Source organism: Megalobrama amblycephala, linkage group LG17 (assembly GCF_018812025.1).
Source record: "Megalobrama amblycephala isolate DHTTF-2021 linkage group LG17, ASM1881202v1, whole genome shotgun sequence".
NCBI classification, from domain to species: Eukaryota; Metazoa; Chordata; class Actinopteri; order Cypriniformes; family Xenocyprididae; genus Megalobrama; species Megalobrama amblycephala.
The window spans coordinates 17,173,521-17,197,845 of NC_063060.1; the positions used below are offsets into that span (position 1 = coordinate 17,173,521).

Here is a 24,325-nt window from a genome sequence, read left to right on the forward strand (position 1 = left end):
ATGCATGAAAACGAAACCTTATTTTTCTATATTCAAAAGAGACTTTGTTTGTAATTACTTTCCGTCATTGGAATGTATGAAAATGAAAAAGAAATTTGCTGGAATAATAAGAGACCTTGATCTCTTAGAAGAGGAATGAAGAGACCCCATCTTATTTTATGTTATTTTATTTATTTATTTATTTTTTAATTAAATATTTGTAATTTTCTTTCATATTTATTTAACTGATATGTGCCTTGCTTGATACTCATTTAACTATTTTTGTTATTGCCATTGTAGGTGTATATTTTTTTGTTTTGTTCTTGATGTTCAATAATAAAAAAAAAAATTAAAAAAAGATCCATAAAGGTAGTAAAAACATATTTAAATCAGTTCATGTGAGTACAGTGGTTCAATATTAATATTATAAAGTGACGAGAATATTTTAGGTGCGCCAAAAAAACAAAATAACGACTTATTTAGTGATGGGCCATTTCAAAACACTGCTTCAGGAAGCTTCGGAGTGTTATGATTCTTCTGTGTCAAATCATAATTCGGATCGCGTGTCAAACCGCCAAATTGCTGAAATCACGTGACTTTGCGCTCCGAACCACTGATTCGACACAAAAGATTCATAACGCTCCGAAGCTTCCTGAAGCAAATCGGCCATCACTATATAAGTCGTTATTTTGTTTTTTTGGCGCACCAAAAATATTCTCATCGATTTATAATATTAATATTGAACCACTGTACTCACATGAACTGATTTAAATATGGTTTTAGTACATTAATGGATCTTGAGAGAGGAAATGTCATTGCTCGCTATGCAGGCCTCATGGAGCCATCGGATTTCAACAAAAATATCTTAATTTGTGTTCCGAAGATGAACGAAGGTCTTACGGGTGTGCAAAGGCATGAGGGTGAGTAATAAATGACATTATTTTCATTTTTGGGTGAACTAACCCTTTAAAGTCTCTATTTTTTTTAACAAACTGGATGCAGGGCAATGGTTGTGAGGAAAAATCTCTTGTTGGGAATTCCCTCCTTACATCATAATGGAATCACCCAGAAAGCATCTGTGGGTCAAAACATCTACACAAACGTCAGACCGACGTCTTTGGCAATTGTACTTTTGTTTTTAAAACGGCGCGTCAATTTCAAATAAGTGTTTAAACGCGGACGCCAAACATTATTTAATTACTATTATATTTAATGATTTCTGAATTATTATTGATCATTATTATTATAAATAAATAAAACATGTGACGAAAACGTGAGAAAATGCATGTACACTGTAAAGTGTATAATTCACAGCGTGAAACGTCCAAATAACGACATTTTCAGCAGTCTGAAAAAAATGAATATACGCTTAAAAGATTAAAAATGAAAAATACTAACTTTACTTCACGACTCACACTGTTCAGGTCTAGTGAATGCGCCCCCCAAAAAATGAATCAAATCAGGTTAAATGTATGTAGACCTCGGAAGCTGAAGTCACAGTCGCGTGATCGGCATTGATTTTTCCCCACCTGTATTCCGAGAAGTCCCGCCCTCTGTGACAGGATTGGCTGTAAAAGATCTACACGATGTCTACCATTGGTCAGTTGAGATGTCATTCATGTACACGCAGCAAACAGTGATCAGTTCAAGGGAGGGACTAGACGGTGGTTACAAAAAAAACAAAAAAACATAACGTCGCGGTTTTAGTCCGACCCACTCTTTCACACACCTGCGAAACATTTGTCGAGCGCATACCCAGCACTATAACCACGTTTTGTCATCGTTAAATCTCAAACTGTACTGATTTAATTTGATTTTGTGGTTAATTTGGCAGTTTGTTTTATGGCGTGGTGTAAAATGCGTTGTTCGGACTGGGGGCGTGTCACCAAGCGCGAGCTGTAGGACTCGTTTCTTTCCATCTTATTCAGTGACATTTTTAACAAGGATATTTTGCCAACATAATTTAGTCAAGAAGGTGCACCAATCTTTGGGTAATATAGTACGCAGAATAGACTGCATTCAGATCATGCGCGATCTTTTCTCTCTCTCTGAGGGTTTGCGCGTTTTCAGTTCCCCTTTCTGCTGAAGCTGAACGGGCCCGATTTATCTCACAACATCCTGAAACATGGAGCACACCGGCTGCGTCAACATCTGCAGTCTGACCAGCACCTTACCGGTGATCCCGTATCGGAAACTAACGGATCTGCACTACATCAGTAAAGGAGGCTTCGGGACGGTGTTCAGGGCTCAGCACAGTGACTGGCGCACCACCGTGGCGATCAAGTGCTTGAAACTGGATTCTCCGGTTGGTGAGAGGTGAGTTTAATTAGGACACTTGTGATTTATGTTTCCTTGTTAGCTCAAATGCACAGTTTGACAAAAAAATGTCAAAATCTGAATAGCTACTGATCTAATGGGGATTGTTTCGTGTGCCTTCAATGCTTTCAGTCTGCTAGGAACATGTATGCTGGTTGTTGCGGGTGTTTAGAAAAGAATACTGTGCAAATCAGGTCACTGATCTAAACTATTATGCAGTAACGTTACATACGTTTAGTATGCGGTCGGACAGCATTGTTCTGCGGGACTATATGTTCAAGAGTTTTTTATATACATATTTTTTATATACATTATTTTGACCGTTCTAGAAGCTCTTTTGGGACTCATACTGACTGGTTGTTTTGGGCTAATAAGCATAAAAGTTACAGCTCGAATGTTTTGGTCCACAGTTCAGAGCTTATACGACATGTGATTTCCTGTTTTTTACAGAAATTAAATTACAAAATTAAAATATTCACTTAGAATTAAAGTTCTGCCATTTACTAACTCTCATGTTGTTCCAAACCTGTAGGGTTTTCTTTCTATTGAACACAAATGGAGAAATTCTGAATAATGTACTGGTTTATTCTTGGGATGCAAGATATCTGTTTGTTTATAAACTGATTTAAGAGTTGTTGTTTTTGTTTTTAATTAGTGTCAGCCAATATTGGCATTAATATTGATAATTGTAAAAATTGGGCAAATGAGCATGCATATATAGATTGCCTGTGCTTTCATCTAACACTATAGTATAGCTGAGATAGTACACTATGGATAGTTCACACAAATATGAAAAATGTAATCATTTACTCACCCTTATGTCATTACAAACCCATAAGGCATTATGTTAATCTTTGAAAAACAAATGAAGACATTTTTAATTAAACCCGAGAGAACCTGAGAAATGAGCTCATTGTTTCTGCCTAAAATTAATACATGATGATGTTGGCTAACTGCATGATTTGTACATTTCTGAAATACATTACTTGGACAGAGCCACCTCTGATAACAGATTGGCACATGCATTTTCTGTAAAGCTGCTTTGAAACGATAAGTATTGTGGCAAGCGCTGTACAAATAAATGTGAATTGAACTGAATTTGTGTCCCTCCATTCAAAGTCCATTCCACCTTAAAATTTGGCACTTTGAAAAGTTCATAAGGAGATCGTACAACTAATCCAGTATTCTGAGGGGACAGGATCGCTTTATACAATTAATAGATTTAATTTAGTCTTCTATTCACATAAATATTGATCATCACATGTTCATTTTCATCATATAAAGCGATCATGTCTCTTCAGAATACTTGGATTTAACAGCTTGATTCATATGGGTTTCTTTTACGGCCTTGAAGATCGAAGATGAACGAAAGTCTTATGGATTTGGAACGGTATGGTGAGTAATTAATGAAAAAACTAACTTTTTAAGTTCATCCTTAAAACGCAAAAAATTTAACAACACTATTAATTGTAATTTTTAGCGAAATCCAGAAGTTACATTATTTTTCATTTTGTATATTATAATGTTGAGATGCTATAACTTACTTTTTAGTACTTTGTAGTGTTTTATTTTTAATTTAGACAAACTCAATTAGAATTTTAATATAATTCATCCACAATATGAAAATAATTATCAGCTTTTCAGTATCAGCCAGAATTTTAGCCATATTTTAAAGTTGGAACTACCAAAAAGCCAAGATTGTCAAGGTTTTAATGTCCATGGAAGAATGAACAAGTTCAGAACAATGGTCAAAAGCTGTGGGAACCTCTTGTATAACATAATATTGTCTGGTGGTAGAAGAGAAACCCTTCCAGCCCTTGTGTAATCATTAATTAATTCATTTATTTTTTTGCAGGGAAAGGAATTGTTTATTGAAAGAAGCTGAGGTGCTTCACAAAGCTCGATTTAACCACATCATCCAGATCTTTGGGGTGTGCAATGAGCCTGAGTTCTTCTGCATTGTGACTGAGTACATGACTAATGGATCACTGGATGAGATCTTACATGAGGTATAACTATACAAACAGCATTCCTTTACATGATGACACACTTCCCGTTTAGTCTTGTAGTATTAGGATAATGGGTTTGAGTTTGAGTAATGCACAGTTTCACTTTCCCCTCTGTGTCATACAGATTCTTGAATGTTCATTTCTGTATTTTCTTATTGCATTACAGAAAGACATGTACCCAATGGTGGCCTGGCCATTGAGGCTTCGTATTCTTTATGAGATCGCTCTAGGGGTCAACTTCCTCCACAATATGACACCACCTCTTCTACACCATGATCTCAAAACTCAGAACATCCTGATGGATGGGGAGTACCATGCTAAGGTTTGTGCATTTGGACAGTTAGATTAGCTTGTAAATGTTTCCACACACCTATTTTATCAGACTTTCTCGGGTGTATTTGGATGCATGTGTAGAATTTTGACATGTCAAAAAGAACACAAAAACATCATAAAAGTATCATAAAAGTGCTCCATATGTTTTATGCTCTATATGTCAAGTCTTCTGAAAGCATATAATAGCTTTGCAATAGGACATTTTAGTCATTATTCACATCCAGCCTTTAAACACTTTAAAAAATGGAAAAGAAATGCCAATACATCATTGTTTATTTATTTATTTATTTATTTTTTTATTTATTTTGATTTCCACAGAATTTTGTAACAAAACAAGAGTGATAAAATGATGGATGAAATGCAATGGCACCTGTAAATAGATATCTAGAGTGATCATTGAAATTCTCATATTGGTTAATTAAACTCAACCATTAATCAGCATAAATTTAAAAAAATATTTTGTGCTTAACCCTTTAACACGTACGATCACACCGGTGTGATCAGTCTTGTCTGGCCCCTGGAGCGTACGATCACACCGGTGTGATTAGAACGTTCAGTGCATCGCGTGATCAACTGCCAAATTCAAATGTGAGTGCGCGCTTTGGCTGGCGCTAAACCAGAGACGGACGCGCGCAGCGCTTTTCATATATTACATATATGCAGTGTTTTCAACCAAATAATGTTTATTGTAGATTTCAGACATTTAAATACACACGAGTACTAACAAAACAATATATTTAGAGTTTGTAAAATACAAAATGGTGTCTATAGAAGCGGAAATAACAACCCTTTTCATTATAATTAGACAACACGTTTTATTCATATCAGATACACATTGTGAAAGTAACTTTAAAGCTTACTCTGTTCTTCCCCAGTTCACCGACTCACTTACTTTCATGTATTTCGGGAGAAGTGGATAAATTCACGGGTTGTAAATCCAACAGATCCGATTCTCTGTGCGGCGCAAACTAACATGGCGGCGCCCATCGCCATATGGCTCAACTAACATGATCGTTATAAAGGTGTTTAAACTGCAAAACACATCCACTTGCACATATTTGTCAATCGGAATATTCGATATTTCATGCTATAGTCAACAAATTTGTGAATATTTTGAATAACAAAGGAAAAATTAAATGAAAGCAGATCATCATTCATACAGTGCTGCGGTGTGTCACATAACAAGCAATGACGCGTCACCATGGAAACCATAAAGTGATACGTTCTAAATAACGGTCGCTTCAAAAAACTCACGCTGGGGGGTCAGCCAGAATATTTAAAACTTACGTGCGAAAGGGTTAAGTATATCATATATTTTGTTGTAATTTCACATTGGACTTTCTGATCTAAAGTTCATCTTGTGTTTCTATGTTTGTGAATAGATAGCTGATTTTGGCTTGTCTAAATGGCGTCAGCTCTCTATCACGAAAGGGTCCGGCTCCAAACCTGCTGAAATGGGAGGCACAGTCATTTATATGCCACCTGAGGAGTACGAACCTTCCAAGACCCGCAGAGCAGATGTCAAATATGACATGTACAGGTCAGTTTCTGTAGATTCTGTAAAGCTTCCATTCAGAACGTCATTCTGAATTTCAAATGGTTTCTTCTACAGAATTTTTAACTACTGCTCTTTCAGTTCCCATATATTTGGGGCAGCCCCTTAAGATGTTCAGCTCTCCTAATTGCACCATGGCTAGTCTGTTGCTGACTCCACAAAATTCCTGTCAGATTAGGGACATGTCTCACCCCCAATCTTTAAAATCTCTATGGTGAGCCTGGAAATGTCAGGGAATTTTAAAATTGTGATCTCATATAGCCATAGAAGCTGGCAAGAAAGAAAGAAAGAAAGAAAGAAATGGTCATTTCCAGCCCTGAAAAAGTCATTAAAACATCAGGTGCCTGGTAAACAATGATAGCACTGTTTATTATGAATTGGGAAGTTATTTTCATTATTCAGAGCCACTTCTGCTTTAAAAAAAAAAAAAAGTTGACATCACAAAATGTGAGGTATATGCCTTAACTCAGAATGGTTATCATGGCTGTCACCAGTTTGAGCTTTTCTCCATATTATCCAATTACTACGATGTATTATCCCATTTTGATCCGTTTGCAGTCCATGTGCGGTTCTAGTGGTGATGCAGATGCAGTGGTGCAGTGATTGTTTATCTGTTTGTTCTGTTTAGCTTCAGAATTTTTTTTTTTTTTGTAGTGAGTCTGTTGTTTTAACATTAAGAACACAGACAGCAGCAGGAATATTAGGCTGCTGTCACTTTAAGACATAATGCACAGATCCAGTATACTGTTACACACACGTTTACTTTCTCAACTCTTTACATTCACTTAAGACATAACTGACTATGTTCACTAAGATACTGACCAAGACCGGCATTTAGACATAATTTTGTGTGAAATAGTCCATTAAAGCACGTGAAAAAGAGCTTAATTAAGTATTTGCGTGCTGTCAGACACTGCTTTCTGGATGCCCGCTTCAGATGTGGGCGCACACAAAACTTCTCACACATATATATTCACTTTAATAGTATTTATAACGCCTAACTTAACAAAACAAGCTGTGTTACTGAGGAATGATTACCTCTGTATGCAGGTACAAGGTACTTTATCTGAATGAAATGCATACATTTCTCTCACTTTTGCTCAAGTGCCAGCGATTACCTCTCCACGTGCCAGTGTTTGTTGCCGACCCTTGGTCTAAGCAGTCAAGTGGAATGAAGTTGCTTATGCGCAGATGAGATTCGCTTTCTGATTTTTTTTCATTTTTTCCCTCCCAAAACCATAGAAAATCAAAAGTGTATGATATAATTGTACGTGTTCGTACTGTGATATATTGTCATGCCGGTATACCATTACAATCCTGGAACTGTTAAACAAAGAAAGGAAATTATATATGAAAAATAACATTTGCTTTAATATTATTATTAATAAAAAGCCAAACACAGCAAATATTTATTTACAGTCATGCTCAAAATTATTCACACCCTTGGTAAATATGACCAAAGAAGGCTGTGAAAATAAATCTGCGTCTTTAATACTTTTGATCTTTTTATTTAAAAAAAATCTACAAAAATCCTTTCATTGGAAAATAATAATTTTACATGGGGGAAAAATCTCATTATGAGAGAAATGTTTTTCTCTAATACACACTGCTCACAATTAATCATACCCTTTTATTCAATACTTTTTGCAACCTCCTTTTGCCAAGATAACAGCTCTGAGTCTTCACCTATAATGACTGATGAGTTTGGAGAACATCTGACAAGAGATCAGAGACCATTCCTTCATGCAGAATCTCTCCAGATCCTTCAGATTCACAGCTCCATGTTGGTGCTTCTTCTCTTCAGTTCACTCCACTCATTGTCTTTAGGGTTCAGGTCAGGGGACTGGGATGGCCATGGCAGAAGCTTGGTTTTGTGTTCAGTGACCCATTTTTGTGTTGGTTTTGATGTTTGTTTTGGATCATAGTCCTGATGGAAGATCAGAAGCCCATTATAAGACTTCTAACAGGGACAGTCAGGTTTTGATTTTTTTTATCTGTTGGTGTTTGATAGAATCCATGATGCCATGTATCTGAACAAGATGTCCAGGACCTCCAGCAGAAAAATAGGCTCACAACATTAAAGATCCAGCAGTATATTTCATTGTACACATGGGGTACTTTTTACCCCTGTGTGCACCAAACCCATCTTAAGTGTTTGCTGCTCAAAAAGCAAATTTTTTTGCTTCAAAAAACACAAAACTGAACACAAAACCAAGCTTCTGTCATGACCATCCCAGTCCCCTGACCTGAACCCTAAAGACAATGAGTGGAGTGAACTGAAGAGAAGAATCACCAACATGGAGCTGGGAATCTGAAGGGTCTGGAGAGATTCTGCATGAAGGAATGGTCTCTGATCTCTTGTCAGATGTTCTCCAAACTCATCAGGCATTATAGAAGATGAATCAAAGCTGTTATCTTGGGAAAAGTAGGTTGCAAAAAGTATTGAATAAAAGGGTATGATTAATTGTGAGCAATGTGTATTAGAGAAAAACATTTCTCTCATAATGAGATTTTCCCCCACATTTAAAAAAGTATTAACGATGCAGATTTATTTTCACAGCCTTCTTTGGTCATATTTACCAAGGGTATGAATAATTTTGAGCACGACTGTATATTTATATAATTTAGTCTTTGGATATCTAATAAAACATTTAATATTACAAATCTTGCAGATGTTGTTGAATCCAGCTATGAGTTCTTCTGAAGTGTGTGTCACGATCGATAAACTTTAATCCATTGATTTCAAACTATGCTACACTATATTCAGTTGCCCACTGTGTCATATTCAAGCCATTTTTTAAGCCATGCTGTCTCTGCACTGAATATGTACTGCAAACTGGTCATGTGTGAGACAGGTGATATCTGGACCGGAACAAGCTTGTTTCAAGTTTTTATAGACATATTTCATATTCCAGTGCTCCAAACATTAACCAGTGCCGTGTATGCGCACACTCAGTCGTGTTTTCTTATGACACTGATACAGTGGTATATCTGATTATAAACACAGTAACAATTGACTATTTGATACAGGACACAATGATGTAAATCGGAAATTCAAAGAAGAATGCAAAAGAAAATATGCCTTTATTCTCTCTGTGTTAAACTGGGAAGTTATAAAAATTTGTTGATAATTCTAAGAATGGTCAAATCATATTTAATTTGTTCATAAGTTGTTAGTAGCCTCAAATGGTAAGATTCTTATTTTGTCTTAGGGTTACATTTATAAAATGCATCTAAGTGCCCCCAAATTATTATTATTTTTTTTCCTCCACTCATATTTTAACATTAATTCCTCTAAATAATGAGTGTTGTAAGGCTGTGTTTTATTGGTTTTTCTCCCTTTTACATTCCCACTTTTCTATAGTTTTACACTACCATTTCTTGAGTCGTCTTCAAATCTGAAGCATGAACAACTAATGCTAAAACAAGGGGGTTTCATAATACTTTTTTTCTAGTTATCTCTATTTTATCTGCTTAAAATCTGTATCCAAGTCACAAATGAATGGAAAAGTCATGGAAATGTATTGGTCATCAGATCCCTGAACCCTGTATTTTTGATTGGGAGGGAGGAATGTAGCAGCCATTGTAGGATGTTGGAAATTATGGGTGGATTTTTATATCATTTCACCAGTTTTCCAAAACAAAGAAAGATGGAGGGAAACTGGGAAAATAACCATAAACCAGTCTCTGGGTTTACTCATAGTTCACCAAAACTACTCATGAAAGAGACCTGTATTTTATTAATCTATTGTGCTGGTCAAAAAGGGATTTAGGAGCTAAATGTCAACCTGCCAACCGGCCTGAGGTTTTGTGATCTTAGTCATAGGGCATGTTGAAATCACTGGTCTGATTGGACAGTGTGTTTTATCTCCAAAGGGGATTGCCAGATGTGGATGTAGAGACTGAATGGCAACAGTGAAACCTTTCCCTCATCTGTTCTATGCTTCCTCTTTCAGTTACGCCATCATCATGTGGGAAGTGCTTTCAAGACGGATACCATTTGAAGGTAGGGTATGTTGGGGTGACCATGTGTGATAGATAAGTGTACCAGTTAATTCCATGACATTCACATATTCATAGGTTTTGTTAGGCTAAATTTCCAACACTCTTGAATGTCTCCTAATTTGTTTTTTGTTGTTTGTTTGTTTGTTTGTTTGTTTTTTCAACAACATCACTAAATATATAAAGAATGGATCATTCTTTTGAATTGGATCTTTTGAATAAATCTAGTTTTCTTGTTTACAAAACCATTCACAAATCTGACCGAATTGGTTTTAGTGGTCAAAATAATTTATTATAACTTCAGCCAAGAGATGTATACTAATTTTAGATTTACTAATGCAAATTATATTTGGGTAAATTTGGGAATCGGTAAATTTATTGTAACAGCAGTTTATTCTCTTTGTGTGCTTAAGACAACAAAACATAATCCGCTTTTCCACCATCGGGCTGAATGGTTCTAAGAATGGTAAGGAATGGTTCCACTTGAGCCTGGTATGGCATGGCACGATTACAAACATTTCTCGGCCTGGAATTCTCAGCACAGTTGGCTGGTAGAACGCGTGTAGTGATGTCGCAGCTCATGATTGGTCACTTGTCTGTTGCCTGGCTGCCAGTTTGTCTGTAGGTGGCCAAGTGCGCTATTTGAGCGACATAAACACAAATAAGAATAAAATTCAGAGAAATATCTGATCATTCTCCATATTGCGGTCAGTATTTACATCTCATATCATCTGTAAACTGTTGCGTTACAAGAGCAATGACTGACGCATTTGTATTACATTCCAAAGAGCTCTGTTATCAGCCTCACAGTGGAAAACAAAGCCATATCCGTACCGGCTGGGCCAGATCGGCACGGAATGGAACGGTTAAGCAAAGAGAATGGTTTGACCTGACGGTGAAAAAGCGGTTATATATTTTCTCATTTGTGTATCACTATGTGTGTCGTTTTGATACAGAACTGTAATGTGGAGCACTGAATGTGAATACTATGTGCTATGAACACTAGGGTTGGGTATCGTTTAACAATTCCGATTCTGCTTATCGATTGCTAATTTAGATACCAATAAGGTAAAAGAAAAAATAATAATAATAACTTGGATATCATTCACATTTATTCTACTTTTCATCAAAGAGGCGGCTTTCTTTGCGCCCGTCGTTCTGGATGTGTGCATAGCACAGAAAACGGCGTACAAGCCTTCTTGCGCTTGAATGGTATAAAAATCACATTAAAATTTTTTTCTGAGCACGCTTTGGATGGGTGTGCAGCACAGAAAACAATGAGCGGGTCTTCTTGCGCTTGAATGGTTAAAAATCATATTAAAATGTACACAAATGAATGGAAATTTTAATTTTATAACAAGTATCCGATTCCAGAATTGGAATTGAATTTTCGATTCCCAACCCTAATAGCAATTGAGAGTGGAAGCAACAAACCAATTAGAACTGGAACACATGAGACTGCAATAACCACCCTTATTAACTTTAAGAAAAGGGCGTAATAAACAGCACTATGTGTTTACATATGGTTTTATTAGACTTTTTGAAAGGCTATATTATGCCACACTTAACACAGAAACAGTGCCTCTGATAATGAATATGTCAACCAGACTGCTTAAAACCTTGCTTGATAGGTGTATAGATTAATTTAAACTCTTGATTCACCATTGAATTCATGCTTAAAATGGACATGTCTGCGATTAGTTGTAGTGTAAGGCCACATTCACACAGCAGCTGAATACAAGTTGTCAGTCTTGTATTTCTGTTCTTTATATAACATATGACAACCGCTTTCTGTAACTGAACTCACAACTGAGTTCTTGAAAAACCTGCACTGTGTGAACGGAACTGGTTTTACTTTTGGTGACTATTAGCAACGGAAATATTAGTTGTATGTCATCTGAAGGTTTTAGATCCAGTCACTGTTCTCCACCAGAACTGCTTATGTCATTTTTGACTCAAATGCTCCACTCTCCACCCAGATATAAAAGCTGTTGTCGGTTAATAAAGATTTGAGATCAACTTGCGGCTCGATTGGACTCTTGTCGTAATAGCTAAATAGACACATTTTTAAAAAATTATAAAAATGACACAGTTAACAAAATTACTAAAACTTCAACAAAAAGTTTAATGTAAATGCAACATATAAAAATAAAAACCAATTCAAAATGTTGATAAACTATCATAGTATCAAAATCAGATTCATTGTGCAGCCTTACTCAACACTAAGCCAATTTTGCTGTGTCATGTTTTTGATGCAAAATCATGACGCAGAGTTCCCCTCATGGTTACTTCCTTCTCCATTTCATAAACTGCAGCAATCATTTATCCAGGCAACATTCAACCATCGTCTGACATTAGTTGCGTCCCAAATGACGCACTATACACTATGCACTTATACACTATGTACTTGTGCACTATGCACTCATCCATGTAGTGCGTGAATTGTATAAGGTTATTTTGTCATTTAACAACAGAGTCCGATCCTCCCTTCCCCTCCACTACGTAATTAAAGCTGCGACAGTTGAGTGCACGAAGTGTCCAACATTCCACACTTCGTTTTTTCCGTTAATTTAGTGCATCATCCGGGTATTTAAAGTGCACTTTTTCTTTTTGGAATTTTCAGTGTGAACGCACTACTCGCACTATTTATACTTAAAAACGTCATAGAATAGTGCATAAGTACGCAAATTGGGATGCACCTATAGTCCTTTTTTTGTCTTTGTGTGCAGAGGCCACCAATCCCATGCAGATCATGTTCAGCGTCCTCAGAGGATCTCGACCCGACACAGGCTTGGACAGTCTGCCGGCAGACATTCCCAGTCGAGAGACCCTTATTAACCTCATGACCTGCGGCTGGACCGCCAACCCAGACGAACGGCCCTCCTTTCTCAGTGAGTGTCAGCCTGCGCCCCACCTCTGACCTTTCCCCTGCTTTTCACAATCTCTCTGGATCTGTTTAACTCATGCTTTCACAATCCATGTTCCTGTGGTCATGTCTAACCACAATTCTGTCAGTTTGGTCTTTACTGGCAATTTTGTCAGCTCATGATAAAATTTGGCATTACAGACAAGTAAAACAGTTTTTAAATTTTCTTCTTAAGATTTCTCTTTTGCAAACCTTACAAACTTTCTGCTACATATCAGGGGAATGAGGAAATGACTAAGACAAGACAAAGAGAGCAGTTGTGTCATCTTCATGTGTCATTTATTCAAATAGGATTATCATTGAACCAGATACTCTTTTAATAAAATGGTAATTAAATCAAACAGTGTGAAGGTCTAACATCTAGATTCAGGCATTGATGTTTTAATTTCTCAACATACCCCATTAACAATAGACATTTTACTTCCTAGTAAACTCTAGGCAATGTTGAGTAAGAGCTTATGACGCTGACCTGAGTTCATTTGAGTCCAATATTATTGGTATGAAAGTGGTTTTCCAAACTCTTAAACACGTGAGTTCCGTGGAGTGCTGCAGTGATGACATATTTTTTTGTAGGCCAATCGAGAAGTTTCCATTACCTCGGTTCCCTCGACAAAAACACGATTTTCCATTTGCTTTTGGATTATTGCAGAAAATAAGCTCTGTGACCATCAAAAGTTTATGATTCTTACATGTTTGGTTTGAGTGAGTAGATGAATTTTCCTGTTTAGCGTGACGTTTAATGTCCCTGACAACCTCTGTCATCCCATTTACTTGTTAGCAACTGCCTTTTACAAGTCAAGTAAAAGTTTTAAGGGGGTATTACAGGTGTACACCGATCAGGCATAACATTATGACCACTGACAGGTGAAGTGAATAACACTGATTATCTGGGATATATTATTTTTGTCCTCAAAGTTGATATGTCAGAAGCAGGAAAAATAGGCAAGTGTAAGGATTTGAGCGAGTTTGAAAAGGGCCGAATCGTGATGGCTAAACGACTAGGTCAGAGCATCTCCAAAACTGTTGATACACATGGGGAGCGAAGGCTGTCCCATGTGGTCCGATCCAACGGATGAGCTACTGTAGCTCAAATTGCTCAAGAAGTTAATGCTGGTTCTGATAGAAAGGTGTCAGAATACACAGTGCATCGCAGTTTGTTGTGTATGGGGCTAAATAGCCACAAACCAGTCAGAGTGCCCATGCTGACCCATGTCTACCGCCGAAAAGTGCCAGCAGTGGGCATGTGAGCATCAGAATTGGACCACAGAGCAATGGTAGAAAGTGGCCTGGTCTGATGAATCACGTTTTCTTTTATATCACGTGGTTGGCCGGATGTGTGTGCGTCACTTACCTAGGAAACACATGTGATGCTTTGGGCAATGTTCTGCTGGGAAACCTTGGGTGCTGAACAAACAAGTCTTATCCACGGAGGCCCCGCCTTGCAAATTACAGTACCAAAAGGATCTGCTGCTAACATCTTGGTGCCAGATACCACAGCACACCTTCAGGGTCTATTGGAGTCCATGCCTAGACGGGTCAGGGCTGTTTTGGCAGCAAAAGGGGGCCAACACAACATTAGGAAGGTGGTCATAATGTTATGCCTGATCTGTGTATTTTATGTTGTAGAATAGGGTTGTTGTGATACACCGGTATTGACGATAACGTTGATATTTAAGAAAATTAAATATTGTTATCGTGTTAATTAGGAGTGTCGCAACATACCGGTATTGGCGATAACCATAATATTTCAAATGAATAGTACACGTTTGATAATATGACACGTAAATTATCCAGCGGCAGTATCTGGTTGACATGTTGGTATTGCACTTTAACGCTGGTTGCCATCTGTCATAAAACAGACAAAGCGCACAGCTGCTCCTGCTATGTAAAAGTATGTTGTCAGATATGACAGAAAAGATACTCAACCCGGACTCAAAGAAAGTTAGCTTGCCAGTGTGAAAATGTTTTGGATTCTGCGAAAATGACTTGTTAATCAGCCCAGTCTGCAGGACCTGCAAAACAGTGAGCGCAAAAGGGGGCAATACCATATACATAATTAATATATGATGTATTTTATATGTCTATGGGCAATCCGCCTCTGTTATTTTGCAGATTTGGCCAAGTTGCCATTATTTTGATAGTCCTGATACTGGAAATGTTACAGTAACCTGTTAACTGCTGATGCCTTTCTGAGTTTTAATATATTTACATCCCTCATGGCTTTTAGTCCAAAAGTGTTTACTTCAAATATTTTTAGAGAGTAGTATTTTTTTGTTTGTTTGTTTTTTTTTTTTTTTTTTTTTTTTACCCAAAATAGGACAGTGGACATTATAGAGCGCTAAACTCCTTTAAAGGTGCCCTAGAACTTTTTTAAAAAAAGATGTAATATAAGTCTAAGGTGTCCCCTGAATGTGATTGTGAAGTTTCAGCTCAAAATACCCCATAGTTTTTTTTTTTAATTCATTTTTTTAACTGCCTATTTTGGGGCATCATTAAAAATGAGCTGATTCAGGGTGCGTGGCCCTTTAATTCTCGTGCTCCACGCCCCAAGAGCTCGTGCTTGCCTTAAACAACATAAAAAAGTTCAAACAGCTAATATAACCCTCAAAATGGATCTTTACAAAGTGTTCGTCATGCAGCATGTCTAATCGCGTAAGTACAGTGTTTATTTTGATGTTTACATTGATTCTGAATGAGTTTGATAGTGCTCCGTGGCTAAAGCTAACATTACACACTGTTGGAGAGATTTATAGAGAATGAAGTTGTGTTTATGGATTATACAGACTGCAAGTGTTTAAAAAATGAAAATAGCGACGGCTCTTGTCTCCGTGAATACAGTAAGAAACGATGGTAACTTTAACCACATTTAACAGTACATTAGCAACATGCTAACGAAACATTTAGAAAGACAATTTACAAATATCACTAAAAATATCATGATATCATGGATCATGTCAGTTATTATTGCTCCATCTGCCATTTTTCGCTGTTGTTCTTGCTTACTTAGTCTGATGATTCAGCTGTGCACAGATCTAGACGTTCTGCCCTTGTCTAATGCCTTTCATAATGTTGGGAACATGGGCTGGCATATGCAAATATTGGGGCGTACACCCAGACTGTTACGTAACAGTCGGTGTTATGTTGAGATTCGCCTGTTCTTCGGAGGTCTTTTAAACAAATGAGATTTACACAAGAAGGAGGAAACAATGGTGTTTGAGACTCACTGTATGTCATTTCCATGTACTGAACTCTTGTTATTCAACTATGCCGAGGTAAATTCAATTTTTGAATCTAGGGCACCTTTAAATGTAATTTATGATTCATTCATACTTAACACTTGAGAGTGCAAATGCCAGAAAGTCCACAAGTGAGACTTATGAGTAATAAGTTCCAGAAAATCCCTAATATGGACAAAGACATCCAGCGATAATTGTAGCTGAATAAAATAGAGACATTTTGACTGATTTATTGACATTTTGACATGAAGAGAATTAGTACAGAATTGCGACAGTATATGGTTCATCTGTTCTTCAAGCCATCTCGGGTATTTTCATAAGTATGTATATTAAGTGTGTATAAATTTAAATTTACAAAATGTATATAATGAGTGAGTACATCATTAATCTATCTTCCAATACACGTTTTTGTCTTATCCTGAATCACTATGGTATGCCTAATAATAAAGTGTTTTCGGGCTATTTTAGACTGGGCAGGATGACAACCGGAGTATCATAGTATCTGCATGACTCATTATAGACATAAACGGAGAGAAGTAGCTTCGGCTACAGTGTTCTTCCACAAGATAGGCAGTTTTGTTTATTAACCGCTAGAGCCCCAAAAGTTACATAGTGTACATTTAATTAATTGATTAATAAATGTATTTATTTATTTTGTAGATTAATAGCTGCTTTGTCTGTACCTTACAGAATGTCTTATTGAATTGGAGCCCATGTTGAGAAGATTTGATGAGATTGATGTCTTGGAAGCGGTGCTGGAAGTCAAACGAACAAAAGTGAGTCTTTAAGGAGTTTGGACTGACTATGCATGGATGTATAATGTATGGAGGACTATTTTTTCATGCTTGTATTAGTCTGGATAGAACTGGTTTGATTGTATTTTTTGGTTGTGAGGTCAAAAACTATTGAATGTATTGTAATTTCTCTTTACTTTCATCAGTATATGAGGCCGTCAAGCTGTTGCTCATCAAATCAAACTAATGGGAAAAGAATCGAGGCAAAGAGTGTGAAGGAGCACAACGTCCCTTGGCCAGTAAGTTATGTTTTTTTTTTTTTGTTGTTTGTTGTTGATTCAGTATTTAACCAGAGATGAGATCAATCTGGTGGGTTTCATAATTTTCTTTTTTGTGTTATATGACAGGACAACAGTTCCACATCTGGATCAGGCTCCTGCTCTTCCCAGGAAGCAGAAATATCCCATCCGGGCTTCCTTACTATATCAAATCCCTCTCAAGGCAAGACTCATTTCTTCTAAAAGGGATTGATCACTTAAACATGAAATTCTGCCATCATTTACTCACCTTCGTGTTGTTCCTCACTTGGATGACTTAATTTCTTCCTTGGAACACAAAATTGCTGGAATTGATGAAAAAGTCACAATAGGGTTTCACACTTGAAATGGTTCACCCTGAGTCATTTAAACCCCTGGTAAATGGAATCCTGGGTTAACTTGCTTCATGTTTCACATTGCTCATACTTAACCTGGGTTAAAAATGAATCCTGCCATGTCCCACTCCCCACTCATGGGTTAACATTATTATTTGCCTGTTTGCTTTGTCAGTGTCATTGATGTGACAAATGTAGCATGCAACCTGTGTACATAAAGGCTCTCATATTGCGCATATTATATATTACACATTTTTATATTACACATGTGATTGGCTGTTGGTTGCTAATTATCTAGCCATAACATTCTAACCCCACTTTGTTGCACACTGCACACGTTTAGCACCACAATACAGCGTTAAAAGGTTAGTTCACCCAGACATGAAAATTATGTCATTTATTACTCACCCTCATGTTGTTCTATACCCATAAGACCTTTGTTCAACTTCGGAACACAAATTAAGATATTTTTGCTGAAATCCGATGGCTCAGTGAGGCCTCTATACCAAAAAGTATTCTTGTCGCTTATATAATATAATATTATGGTTAGACCACTGTAGTCACATGAACTGTTTTAAACATATTTTAGTAGCTTTCTGGGCATATGAAAGTGTTAATTATCTTGCTGGTAACAGATGCCTCACTGAGCCATTGGATTTTATCAAAAATATCTGAATTTGTGTTTCGAGGATGAACAGAGGTCTTGCTGGTGTAGAACGTCATTTTTGGGTGAACTAACCCTTTAACACTGCAAAAGTGATGCAACCTCTGCTCCGGAGCAGGGTTTCATAACCTTAGGGAAAACGTGGTGCTAACCCTGCTTCTAAATTAGTGTTAAACGTTCCTTTACCCAGGGTAAAAACACAAAGTGGTGTTTGGAATGATGATAACCCAGGGTTAAGCTAAGCATAGAGTGAAAAACCCTAATGAGTAAATGATGACAAAATACTGGAGTGATACACACTGTATTCTGCTTTTTCCATTTTTTTAATTGCTTCATTTATTGTTGCTGTTTTACATCATCATCAGGTGTGTCAGGAGCTCAGGCTGGTCCACCGTCATCATTAATATCCCTTCCACTTGATCCTCCAAAGCCTCTTATGGACCACTGCTTTCGAAACAACCTCAGCACTGAGAACCAGACGACACAGCCCGTGTCCGACCTCAACATACCTTTCAAACCACATGTATCTCAGAGTGAAAGTGATCTGCCTCTTGCCATACAACCCCTCACTCTGCAGCCACACCCACAAGGTAATCACACCTGTTAGCCACACCCTGAACAGAGCCAAAGCATCTGCAGTTTCTATTTCAAAGTTGCTACACCCTCAGAAAAAAAAAAAGGTTTTTACCAAAAGCGTACATGTTAGCACCTAAATGGTACATATTAGAAAGGGAACCGTCCCAGTGACTGCTTTTGTACTGTTTTATCTTAGTGTGTATCAACTTGGTTCAGAGTAGGGCTGGGCGATATGACGAGGTTAGTCTGTTAGCAGAAAATTATATTGGTTATATAGACGACCATATCAGATGACAAAAATGACCAAATGCATGAAATGTTTACTGTGCTGTCTATAAAATAATATCATCAAGCATTCTTTTATTTCGATCTGCAGTTTAATAAAAGTTAGTAATGGATAAAATAAAATGGTTGCCTATGCCTAACTGCTTCTGTATCTGAATATTTATTGATTTATGCTCCAGTGTTGGCAGCTTCGCTAAATAATCTCTTGGGAGTGTTGTCCTAGGCTAATAAAATAAAAGTAAAAAAATACACAAACGTTTTTAAATTTCTAGTGTTTCTGAATAAATAAATCAGACCAAAACTTGTGACCTTTTGAAAGGAGACATCTGGATCCGTAATGAAAATAGCTTACTGTTTTTGCTCAGAACAAACCAATAAATTTTTAATCCCTGACATATCGGATATTGCAATATTTTTAAGGCGATTATCGATTAAATATTTTTTATGTAACGCCCAGCCATAGTACAGAGTACCAGTACTTTTGAACTCCCTTGATTCGGGCTCTTCTTAAAGAATTAGTCCATTTTTAAATAAAATTTTCCTGATAATTTACTCACCCCATGTCATCCAAGATGTTCATGTCTTTCTTTCTTCAGTCGAAAAGAAATTAAGGTTTTTGATGAAAACATTCCAGGATTTTTCTCCATATAGTGGACTTCAGTGGCCTCCAGACGGTTGAAGGTCAAAATTACAGTTTCAGTGCAGCTTCAAAGGGCTTTAAAGGATGCCAGACGAGGAATAAGGGTCTTATCTAGCGAAACGATTGCTCATTTTCGAAAAAAATACAGCTGTATATACAAGACAATAATTTGTGTTTATAAAGCATATACAGTTGTATTTTTTCCCTTTCAAGCTGCACTGAAACTGTAATTTTGACCTTCAACTGTTTGGAGAAACCATAGAAGTTCACTATAAGGAGAATAATCCTGGAATGTTTTCATCAAAAACCTTCATTTCTTTTCGACTGAAGAAAGAAAGACATGAACATCTTTGATGACATGGGGGTGAGTAAATTATCAGGAAAATTTTATTTAAAAGTGGACTAATCCTTTAATGTCCGCCTCTTGCTTCTGTCTGTCTTTGCAGATTTTGTAGCACCGTTGGACTTTCAGGGTCCGGCGGCTCGTTGGATCGCTGCCCGAAGGGAGGACGTTGTGCGACAGATGACAGAGGCGTGTCTCAATCAGAGTTTAGACGCTCTGTTGTCTCGTGAGCTGCTAATGCGCGAGGACTATGAACTGGTCGTGAACCAAACCACACGTACCGCCAAAGTGCGGAAGCTTCTGGACACTTGCGAGCGGCACAGCGAGGAGTTCTGCCGTGTGGTGGTGCGGAAGCTCCAGGACAACAAACAGATGGGTCTGCAGCCCTACCCTGACTTCAGCATCACTAGCCCTCCTCCACCGTATACCGCCCCCACCGCCCCCTTCATCTCCAACTCCTTCAACACCACACGAAACTTCTGACCTTCTCCCAACTCCCAATCACTGCTCTTGAGCTGGAGCTCTATGAGTCCTTCTTTGTGTTAAGGATTGTTCTTGTTCACACGCTCCTGCATTTGTTTGTGCTGCTTGGTCAGTACTTTGTGTGCCTGGACAAGTGCTTTTGCCTTGGTGGTTAAGGTGTTGGTACCTATGACACACTTTGTTTGTTATCAACTTGAACCATTGCTTTACATACATCATACAAGGCCAACTTTGGTCAAATAACTACTTGGCTCATGTTGACTTCTGACATAAAACTGTGGTTGAATCATTGGCTTAATGCCTAAATTCTTGTTGAAATGGACTTGAACCCAAGCAGTAAAGTGGTTTCACAATGTCACATTTGGACTTTTATTCCAGCCATCAAAAGAAAAAGCAGTGAAACATCCAAGAAATCGATACTATCTTGTTATTTGCACCCTCCATGCCAGCAAATTTAGTAAAATAGAAGACTTGAAGACACGCCCTCCTGTTATGCCATGTTACGTCCACGTTACTGCATAGTCACGTCTGGACTTGAAGAAATTTGTGTGAATCAGCAGTTTCGGTCTTCCTTTTGGTAAACCAGTGCTTGTTTTTCCCACAGTGGCACTCAAAGTCAGGTCTGATGGTTTCGCCATGCATTTAATGCTGTGTCAGGGTTGGTCTGCCATATAGTGGACATTTTGCAGATCTAGATTTTAGTCAGGGTAGACACAAATTCACAGAGGGTGCGAGGAATGGATGGTACGGTGTGTTCAATGGGTTATAGATTGAAAAAAAAATCAAATGAGTCTTGAGAATCAGACATGACCTTGAACCTTAATGACAATACAACCTTTTCATCAGATCAGGTTGAGTTTGATCAGGTGTGTTGTATATATCATGGCTTTTTAAATTTGCATTACATTAAAAAAGAAGTCTACACAAACTAAAATCCATTCACACACCAGTGGTTTAATGGTTTGGCCTTAAAGGCATAGTTCACCCAAAAAAAGTTGTCATCGTTTACTCGCCCTCAAGATGTTTGACTTTCTTTCTGAGTAATGTTCAAAAACTGTTTTTGTACTTGCAATGAAAGTCAATTGGGTCCAAAACAAAACCACATTGGGCCCCATTGAATTTCCTGGTATGGACAAAAAACATTTTCTTTTTTTAGAAGAAAAACTACATGAGGGTGAGCAAATGATAACTGAATTTTCATTTTGGGATGCCTTTTAAAATGCAGAGTGCCAACAATTTGGCTTTCTTTTTTTCTTTTCTTTTTTCCACAGATTTTTAGTGGTCTTTTAAAGAATTTGTAGAATTGATTTTGTTTTTTTGCCCTGATGCCAATGACAAACCGAAAAAACCAAGCTCCTTACCAGACTGTTTTTTTTTTTTTTCTTTTCCCCATTGAGCCAATCAGATGTCGTTCTTTTATTGCCTTTACTTTTGTATAGTGAGTACTGTAGCATCCTGTTCACAAGCAATATTAGACAGCACATATGACAAGCAGAATAGGGTGGTACACTGGAGTCTATAATGACAGAGTTCATACAAACTGGTCGAGGTCAACTTCTTCTCCGTTACGTTGTTCTCAAATGGCATGTCAGTCAAAAGCATTAACTTAATATTAAACCGTCTAATCAGTAGACTCATCTTCTTATCGAACCATAAAGTGTCTTGGATAAGTTACTTCTCAGTAAGTATTGTGCCATCTACAGTATGTAGCCTAGTTTGCACTGGTTATCATTGACTCCAGATGTAGCAGCAGACAGTGGACCATTTAGAGCACTTTCAGTACATAAAACAGGCTCAAGTATAAAACAGCTGTATTAAATATACTGATACTTGCATCACAGTTGGAGAGATTTTGAGGAACGCTACTGGCAAGATGCTTTTATCAAGAAACAAATAGTATCGAGTGACTATTTGCTATTGTTTATACAAACGTTGCCAGTTTAGATCAGCAGTTTTCCTCCGTCATTTGAAAATTAGATTTTCAACATTAATATTCTTCAGATGCAGTGTTATGTTTTAAGTTTAAAGTTACTTAGAAACTGAACCAAAGGGAATGCCAAGAGTTAGCACTGTAAATATGGGCTACTGATCTTCAAGCAGAACACAAATTGAAATTCTTGATGCCGAGTTAAATTTGTTGCAATGCTTTGATCATTTTCTTTTTTTTCTGACCCATGAACTTGATATATGAAGCATTTTATAAATGTTTTGATATTCCACTCTTCTCTCTTTTTGAGTTTCATTTTAAGGCATTGAATTCCTGAGCTGTTGGGTTTCGCATGTGCCCGCGCTGTAGACTTCCCCTCTGTGCAAATAGAGGTTGTTTTAGAGGCCTTATTGTTGCAGAGGTGATGTATTTTCCCTAGATTGATTACATTGTTTGTCACCTGGAATGTCCTGAAATTGGTTGTTTTATTGTGTTCCTATCGGTCACACTGTAGTTTTGGACTTTTGATTTCCTTGGGTGTCGGGAAAAAAAATCTTTAAGACCTTGCTGATGAATACTGATTAGAAATTGAGTCAAAGCGCGACATCAGTCTTGATAAGTTGGTGTTTGATGTTATTGGCTCATTTTTAATGCAAGAATCAGATTTTTATTTATCGTTTTCGCTTTTTATATTTGTTTTTTATGTTGACTGTCCAGGGTTTGGGACCATTTACAATATAAAGAGTATGTATGTGTGGCCTGCTATTGTTTTGTATTTATTTATAGTCATCGCTAATCTTTAGTGATATTTTACATGCATCTTACGTCGTTTGTAATGGGTTGTTTATATATATATATATATATATATATATATATATATATATATATGTTAGTTTTGAAAATATCACTTGCTTCTAAGTGCTGTTCCAATCATGCTATGAGGCTGAATGCATCTTTTAGATTATGCTGAATACTTTAGCACACATCGCAGCAATATATCAGCTAAATACTGTATTGCCTAATGGCCTGTTTTGGATATAGAAAATGCTGCATTTTCATTCATATTACATTTAAAGTTATTTAAACCACACAGGCTAGGGATTTATTTGAAATGACTACTACTGATATCTATCAATGTTCATTTTTGCCTCGGAGCTCTTTGACTTGAGAACCTAAATGTCTTGTCATCAAACATAAAATGACAATAATGTACAGACGTATGTAGCAGTGTACAAGTAGCATACATCTGTGCTATAGTACTATATGAGGAACTTCCATAAAAATGGGAAAGTTTAAAGTGTTATTAAAATGTGTAGAATTTCCTGAACGTGTGAGTTTTCTTGTTTTTGTCTTACCCGAAAGTACATTCTGAAACCCCTCTATGCCAGAACTGTTTGTACACAATAGCTGGTACTAATCTGGATTAAGCTTGACCTCTCTCAACATTGTTCTTTTAAAATCTATTATTACCTACAAAAGTTGCTTTTACCTGCGTCTGCATTATTTAATCTTTATCAAACTATAAAAAATGAGAAAAAAAACATACCTGTGATATTTAGGTGCAACTCTTCAAAAAGTTCTTAGTTTCACCCCTAATTTTAGGACTCTTACATATTGTTGTTTAAGAGGAGTTAATGGAGCATTTCAAAGCTATACGCAATTCCT

General features: G+C 37.1%; 1 protein-coding gene across 1 annotated transcript; it reads left to right on the forward strand.

Moving 5' to 3' along the window:
- Positions 1-1,616: 1,616 nt before the first annotated feature.
- On the forward strand, positions 1,617-23,987 carry LOC125251519 (receptor-interacting serine/threonine-protein kinase 2-like). Its single transcript, XM_048164544.1, has 11 exons — positions 1,617-2,295; positions 4,151-4,304; positions 4,471-4,626; positions 6,020-6,177; positions 10,149-10,198; positions 12,924-13,085; positions 17,047-17,132; positions 17,297-17,389; positions 17,498-17,591; positions 18,772-18,996; positions 20,354-23,987. Exons 1-11 carry the CDS (start codon positions 2,105-2,107, stop codon positions 20,731-20,733), a joined length of 1,749 nt encoding a protein of 582 aa, XP_048020501.1. The 5' UTR covers positions 1,617-2,104; the 3' UTR covers positions 20,734-23,987.
- The last annotated feature ends 338 nt before the right edge of the window (positions 23,988-24,325 follow it).